This window comes from Labrus mixtus, chromosome 9, assembly GCF_963584025.1.
Source record: "Labrus mixtus chromosome 9, fLabMix1.1, whole genome shotgun sequence".
NCBI classification, from domain to species: Eukaryota; Metazoa; Chordata; class Actinopteri; order Labriformes; family Labridae; genus Labrus; species Labrus mixtus.
The window spans coordinates 27,308,504-27,316,831 of NC_083620.1; the positions used below are offsets into that span (position 1 = coordinate 27,308,504).

An 8,328-nucleotide genomic window follows, 5' to 3' on the forward strand; every position below is an offset into this window, starting at 1 on the left:
TGTTGTTAACTTTATAGAGTCTGAATAAAACCCAATGAAAGTGTAATCTCATCAGTGAGCCTCTGACAGGAAGCAAACATTAAAGAAACACATGTGAGGAGTTATAAGACGGTCATCTATTGGACGTAAGCAACTTCAGACACAACCAGAGGAGCCGCTGTGAGACCGAAGCAGGGCGTTAAATAACTCAAGAAAACATAAATTTATGGTGTTTTTATTCCAGGTCAGCTCAATGTGAAGTTTGTTAAAGGGCTGTTTTTGTTTTCCATCCACTGTTGTCTCGATTTTGAACATCTTGACCTTCAATCTAAACCCCCCTCACACACACACACACACACACACACACACACACCTGAAACCCAGCTACCCTCAGCAGCCTCGCCCCGTTTTCAGGATGATGAGCGTCGGGTGGAAAAACTGCCCAGTTGTTGTTTTATTTAGTAAATGAGAGACAGGAGGGAGTGTTTTTTTAATTCCTTCACTGTTGCTATTATTGGAGCTAGCGGTTGTTGTTTTGGGGCGACCAATGAGGAAGTGGCTCTTCCTCTGTTACAACTGCTTCCTGTCTCACTAGGAACAGTCGGGTGATCAGAACCGCAGTCCGCAGATGATGTGTGTCTGTACGTGTGTCTTTTATCTTAAATTATAAAAAATGTTTAATATAAGTTTAACACATTAAGAAATGATGAGGACAGCACAAACATATTTATACTGATACATTTATTTATTCAAGTATGAAAGAATGAAGTCCTACTGAATATATCTGAAATAAAAACACGTCTTAATCTGATCGAGTCAAGTCAAACTTTACCATCCTAAAGACGACGTTTCAGCTACTGTACGTACAAATGTGCGATGACTTTAAATTGAAGAAATGCACCATACATAAAGTTTTGTGCAAATTCAAGCTCGTCCTTCTGGCAGAAGTGTCTTTATGGGTCCTTCAGAAGGGCTGTTCAGAACAGTTCATTACATCCTCGGGTTACCTGACCGACCTCTCTCAGAGGTCAGAGGTCAGCGAGCTGCAGCTGAACTTAGACTGTAAATATGAATGGATGAAGCCTGAGTGATGTCACCTGTCTGTTCCTGCAGGGGGCTCAGGAGGCTCATCAGCAGCAGCCGCCATGTTGGAAATCTTGTCTCAGCCTAACTTTCAGTCAAACTAACAACAGGCTAGAGCAGTGCTTCCCAAAGTGTGAACAAACATGTCACAATAAAGATGATTTACCATGAGTCAACCCTTTAAGTGATAAGTAAGGCCTGTCATTCACCCTAGCTGAAAGCGATAGCTGTAGTCATCATTTTTATTTTATAACGGGCCCCGGCGTAATTTTGTATTTCAAAGTGGGCCGGGCTAGAGGAGTGTTGTTTTTCTTGAACATTTTGGCCTTATTAGGTCAGATAGATGAAGAGAGCGAGGACGTGTTGGGAGGAGAGAAAGAGGGGAAGACATGAAGTGAAGGGCAAAGGTCAGATTTTAACCCCTGGCTGCTGCTACAAGGACCACAGCCTCTGTACATGGAGTGCACAACATAACCCGCTAGGCGCCCTGCAACACAGTTTGAAACAACAGATCAGGAAAGATGAACCTTTATTTATCCCACAATGGATTAACATTTTCAGGGTTTACAGCAGCAAAGAGTCATTACAGAGCTGCAGTCTTTGCTCATGTGGTTTATAAATTCACAGGAGTAAAAAGTACCACACACACACACACACACACACACACACACACACACAGTGCACAGAAAACGTTGAACATGTTATATTGCAGCTTGTACATTTGTATTTGAGGACTTTAAAATATGATTGCACATGAGTGTTTGAAGTGAATTTATTTCCAGTGGGTGTATTCTTTCTCTTATCTCTATTATGTTGCAATATGACCTGTGCTTAAAAATACCAACACACCATTTAAAACAGGGGTAAATATAACTATTTGACCTTCTCATGCAGAGGAAATCAAACCAGAGGTTGATGCCCTGTGCAGCACAGCACTGTCAGTCTTGGTGCAGATGATGGCAGGAAACATCATCTCAGACAGCAGATGAGAAGAATCACGGCGCACAAGGCTGAATGACTCCTTTTGTTTTATTTAATTACATACTTAAACATGTCTCATGCAGGCGTCAACATTAAGGTCCATGTTGAATATTACGCCTCCACTTTATCCTGTAATCTGTGTCACTACTCGGTGTGTCGGTTTGGAGATTACGATCGTTGTTCCACCTCGTGCTCGTTATTAGATCCTCTTATGAAACTCTGTTTTGATTTGTGATGCCATTTGTGCCAGCCTTTAACTTTCCTTTAACAAAGTGTAAATGATAAAGGGCAGAGCTGGGGTGCCGATGTGATTCACTGCTTTAATTTGTATTTGTGTGTGTGTGTGTGTGTGTGTCTGCCATTCTGGTGGAAATGGCCGTGGGAGGACTTCCTCTTGCGGTTGAAGTTAATGGACGAACAGGAAACACGGGGGCGAGGTGTTGATGTGTGTGGCAGAGTTAGAGAAGTCTGTTGGTGTTGATGAAATCTTCAGGACCAAATAAAAGTGCACATTTCTGATTTCTCAGTCGACCCTGCAGCCGACACAGGAAAGAGTGTTTCCTCACTGAACATGTGCAGGTTGCATGTGTGCAGCAGTCTTCACATGCACATATTTTAATTTGATGTGGATAAACGTATGAAAATGGTTGATGGTGCAACCACACACTGATCTTATCGTGTTTGAAAAGAAAACAGCAGACGAGATGAGACGTCTTTCCACGAGATGATAATTGAGTGTGGCTGTCACTTATAATGCGTGATGAAACTACAGACGGCGTTAATGCAACAGATCACCGTGGATGGAAAATATTGCTCCAGGAAAAAAAAAAAAAAGTTTCTCACTCTTGTTTCCAGACCTCTGAACGGTTCTTTTTCTTTCCTCCTGTTGATGTTACTTCCTCTTTTTAAGATCTCTCCATCGTCTCTCTGTCGTCTCCACAGTTCTGCTGAAGTTTCGCACGGACAAAGGTCGTGACCCCGACCCACAGGCCTTCGCTGAGGACAGTCAGCTGCTGAAACAGATCCGGGATGATGTCCTGGAGGCCTTGGCCGTGCGGAGCGACCTCCTGAGTGATGAATTTGTGAGGTATGAAGCGTCTTCTGACTTCAGTATGGCAACATTTTGAAAAAACAAACAACCGAGGCTCATGTGTAATGAACAGATCTTAACGTGTTGAAGAGAGTCTCCAGCTACATTCACCCAATCACAGCATCTAAAACCTCTTATTCTAAATGTAGACGTTTTTCTACACACATTAAATACTTTTAAATCAAGGATAAAACAAGCTCTTCATAAAGTTCACTCTGTGATGTAGAGTGTGTGCAGTAAAACCACCAAAATATCAAACATGCCAGAAATTCATACAAGCAGTCGACTTAAAGACTCAAAAATCAAAATAGTCTAAATTGTGCTGAAATCGTAGAGTGTACCTCCGGTTAAATATTTTTTATATTTTCCCCAAAGTCTGAAAATCTGTGGCCTTGCCGACTTAATATCAGGGACTAAACAACTTCCTGAATAAGATTATCCACCTCCATCTGCAAATGCAAAATGTGATGATGAAAAGTCCATGCCTCCACTGTCTTATGATCCTCAAGGGTTATTTTGCTTTACAGCCAGCAGTACCAGACAAACCATCCCACAAACACACTTAATCCATCAAAAAAGACATTTAATAAATATCATAAATAAAGATCGCATAGAGCTGTTTCAGAGGCTAACGGCAGTCAGGACAAAAGTGTTCTTCAGTCTGTTTGTCTGCATGTTGGAGGGATGTAACTCCGGTCAGATGGGAGCAGCAAGAACTCCAAATAAAAAGCAGATGATTCAGTTCATCTAGGATTGACGGGAAGTTTTTAAAAGTTGTGAGTTTAAACACATCAGACATGTCATTCAGAGTCGTGCCTGCACAATCAGCAGCACATTTTCAAAATGCCCAGCAACCTGTTTCTGTTTTCTTTAAATAAGTCACCCATAACATCAGATTAATGAGAATGAAAGAACAGATTTAATAAAACAAGAATGAAACATTTTCATCTGCCAGGCAGCAGCAGAAAGTCACTTAATGATCAGGGGAGCTGGCAGGGCTCAGGATGAAGATTGTTCTGTGAACTTTCTCACTTCCTCAGCATCATAATTTGTTTTTCTGTTCTGTTCGTCCTCAGCTTCTGCTTCTCTGAGATGTCTCCAGTGTGTGCCGTGGTGGGAGGAGTTCTGGGACAGGAAGTTGTCAAGGTAAACATTAGGGAGGTTTCAGTAACAAAGAAGGATCAGAGCTGTAGTCTCTGCTCTCTCGACTGTGAGGACCGGTATGATATTTACTCCGCTGTAGTAAAGATGGAGACGGTGCGGTCTGGTGTGTGTGAGCGCGTCAGCCCGTTGACAGGTGGCCACTCAGCTGGTTTCTGGGTCAGCTTCAGAGAGACGGCAGACTCTGCTCAGTGTGTCCACAGAGAAAAACAGTGTGACGCTCTGACGGCAGGAGGAGTGATTTATTCTGAAAAGAATCACCTCATTGATAACGCACAGTTAAAGAACATTATGGGAGCATTTCTGTGACATCCATTGGATAACATCCACAGTGCTGATACTGTTTGTATTCACACACAGAATACAGGCTGAACTGATGAGATCTTTGTTTACATGTCAGAGGGGGAAAATTAAGTCTTTATGTTGGCGTATTCAAAGTCCGCTATAAGGAGAGGACAGTCACATCTGAGCGCTTTGCAAACGACTAATGAAGGATCCTCTACAGAACAGCACGGGCACGACTTTAAGGTCGAGTCAAACTTTATTGATACGACTCATTTCACACACAGGGCAACAATATGCACTTTACATTCAGCATCACTATTTATAAAAGAGCAAATCAAGAAAATGTAGTTGTACAATGTTCAGAGCAGGAAGAAATACGAAGATCAAAATATAAATACATGCTAGCACAAATAAGCACTCTCAATCTGCTTTTTAAATTTTTCCGTTTTTTTTTTAAATTTATTTTATTTATTTTATTTATTTTATTTATTTTATTTATTTTATTTATTTTATTTATTTTATTTATTTTATTTATTTGTATTTATTTTATTTATTTTATTTATTTTATTTTTATTATTATTTTTTATTTATTTAACCAGGTTGGTCCCATTGAGATTAAAAACCTCTTTTTCAAGGGAGACCTGGCCGAGACAGGCAGCAGCAAACATACAAAGTTACAGACGGAAATACAAAGAGAGACAGAACTCTACATTTTGGATTAAAACAGAACCGTCTATGAGTCAGATCAGGGAGGCAGTAGTTCAAACAGACGAGCTAAAGCATCGACATCCTGTAGAATCTGCTTCCATGTCTTTCATTTTAGATTTAAAAACATTTAAGGACACCAGCTCCTTGAGCTTTAAGTCGTTCTGCAACAGATTCCAGGCTGAGGGTGCAGAGTATCCAAAAGCCTTTTTCCTCAATTTCTGTCCGAGCGTTTTGGGACGGAGAGCATAAAGAAGTCCTGAGAACGCAAAGAGTTCTCTGCATGATAAAAACACATTAGATACAGTGTTTCCCCTAGGTTTACAGCGTTGGGGGGGTGGGGACAAGCCGACACGACGACACAAACACTTGAAGGAATCTTGGTGTTCATGTGTTACTTTTAATGACAGCTGTCCTTTTCTATCTGAAAGGTATCCTTAATTAACTTCTTTCCCTGATTTCCGACTCTATCCACTATCCTATCTCTACAATAAAGGCACAAAAAGCCCAAAAATAAATCTTTTTTTTTTTACTTGACCTTCGGGGGGGCCGTATATATATATATATATATATATATATACATATATATATAATATAATGGTAGGGGAAACACTGAAATAGATAGAGTTGTCGAGTCCTCTCTCAGGTCCTCAGGCAGATATTACGCTGATGTTTTTATATTTGATGCGTCATCTCAGTGAATCTTTGACTGCTGGATATCATGTGCGTTTCATGAGGTGCGTTGAGGCTCATAACAAATCTGAGTGCCCTGACTCATCCTGGTACTCTGTATGATCCGGTCAGCTGGTCTGCATTTCCTGGAAGCTTCAGACTTAGCTCTGAGACCCTCTCACAAAAAGTTGTTGTTGTCGGTTCTCATTGTGAGTCTGGTAATGAGGAAAAGGATCTTCAGGTACGCTGGAATCTCCTGCAGGAGGATCTGTGTCTGGGGGAGCTGATGAAGATGCTTCAGGCTGTAGATGTTTTGAATATTTACTTTGCTGCTCTCTGACTCAGGATATTCTGATCTGTGTCTGTAATTGTTGTTTATGTCCCTGCCCCTCTTGAACAGGACTCTCTTGTAGCTGAGATTCTTAATCTCAAAGAGGTTCTCCTGGTTAAATACATTTTTAAAAAATAAATAATGGCGATCCATCTACCTGGGACACTAATGCTGAAAAGCAGCCTCCCCTGCTTAGCAGTTTGTCACATATTTCAGAAACTGATGTGGTCACCTTGTTGTGGGTACGAGTGAGAGTCGATAGTTTAACAACAAGCGGAGGGTACAAACATATCAGGATAAACAGTGTAGTTTAAAAAGGTCATCATTACATTCATCATTCATGAATTTCAGAATGCACATGGCCTGTTATCTCATGTGATGACTTTTGTTTTTGTCAGATTTCTCGACTGTTTCTGCTGAATTATTGAAAAGCTCTAAATTTAGGTTTCGATGTCTGACCTTCATGAGTGAGTTCATAAGTTTTCCTCTGAAGGGATTCGCAGACTGTCTGGTTACCGAGGTCGTTGGAATAGTTGAGATTCACCTCACAGATAGAAAAAAAAAAAAAAACTGCATCATTATTTAATGCACATAGTCTGACACACAAAGTTTCACCAGTGTGTGTGTGTGAGGAATACTCAAAACACTGAGCTGTGTGCACGCTGACCTCAGGCTGAGTTCAGTTCAGGGAGAGAGAGAGAGAGAGAGAGTGTGTGTGTGTGTGTGTGTAAGAGGGAGGGGACAGACGGTAAAACATCAGACCGTCTTATACTGGCACAAGGCCAGCTTACCGTCCCGATGATGATGATGATGATGATGATGATGATGAAATCTGCTGTAACTGGCTGAGCGTTGTCTGGCCGGGTTAATCTGACTGATTTCACACAAAGACGTCTGAACCTCTGACCGCTTTGAAGGGACCGTGTTTACTGTGGATGTCCACTCAGGGGTTGATGGGAAGTGTGTGTGTGCGTGTGTGTGTGTGTGCTCCACTGACTCCTAAAGCCCAGTTCTTCAGCTGCTCTGTGCAGGCAGTGCCTACATATCCCAGGATGCACTGTGGCAGAATTTACAAGTCAGCTAAAACAGTGTTGAACGTAGCCTCATCAATGACACATGAAGTCATGCTTTGATTGATTGATTGATTGATTGATTGATTGATTGATTGATTGATTGATTGATTGATTGAGTGGACTTTAGTGTTACACAAAGTCTGAAATTGAACGTGCATCACAGCGTCTCCTTTTAAAAACATTTCAAACACAAAACAAAAATAAAAGCGCCCGCAAGCCTCTTTATTTGAAAGGAGTGAGGAAGTAGGAATGTATAACCGTGGTGATTCATTAAAGGTGTAATCGATCTCTTCCCTTTCTCTTTGTCTTCTCGTTCAGGCTCTGTCCCAAAGAGACCCTCCTCACAGGAACTTCTTCTTCTTTGATGCTCGTAAAGGGAACGGCGTTGTGGATTACTTCGGACCAAACTAAACCAGTTTCACACACAGAGACGGCAAACTTCTCTTTTTTGTACCTGTAGTTTGCTGCGTCAGATTATTTATATCAGTTCCTTCTCCATAAATCATCAAATACATCTGTTTGTTTCTTTTTTGTTGTTGTTGGATCTCAAGTTCACCGTTGGATTTTTTTTTTTTTTTTTATGATTACATTTTGCTAATAAAACATTGTTGGATAAAAACCTTCTGATGTCTCTGGACTGATCATGTTGTCAGCTTGGACTTTGCAACACCATGCTATCACACCTGAAATAATCACACCTGTAAGACAGTATGATGCTCAGACACTCCTGCCTCGCTTTAATCACAAGAACTGGATCTTATTCTGTCAATCATGTCAAAGTAGACGACCCTTTACTAGCCTGGTGTAGCTGCACGTTCTGACAGATAAAGACAGCTCCTCTGCATTCAGTGTTCATTAATTTGCAGATTTAAAAACATGGAGGTAAGACCCAAAAATAAGATGAACTTCAACATCTGAGTGATGGCTCATGATGCTGATCCTGTTGTAAAAAAGCAAAATCTAAATTC

The 8,328-nt window shown here is 41.0% G+C and overlaps 1 protein-coding gene across 1 annotated transcript in view; it reads left to right on the forward strand.

Annotated features, from left to right (window-relative positions):
• Nucleotides 1-7,999, forward strand: part of sae1 (SUMO1 activating enzyme subunit 1) — a 17,553-nt gene extending 9,554 nt beyond the window's left edge. Inside the window, exons 7-9 of the mRNA XM_061047207.1 lie at nucleotides 2,986-3,130; nucleotides 4,210-4,279; nucleotides 7,679-7,999. Of these exons, the coding sequence (XP_060903190.1) occupies nucleotides 2,986-3,130; nucleotides 4,210-4,279; nucleotides 7,679-7,771 (308 nt within the window). The 3' untranslated portion in view covers nucleotides 7,772-7,999. The remainder of the gene's footprint in view (nucleotides 1-2,985; nucleotides 3,131-4,209; nucleotides 4,280-7,678) is intronic.
• Nucleotides 8,000-8,328: the final 329 nt, after the last annotated feature.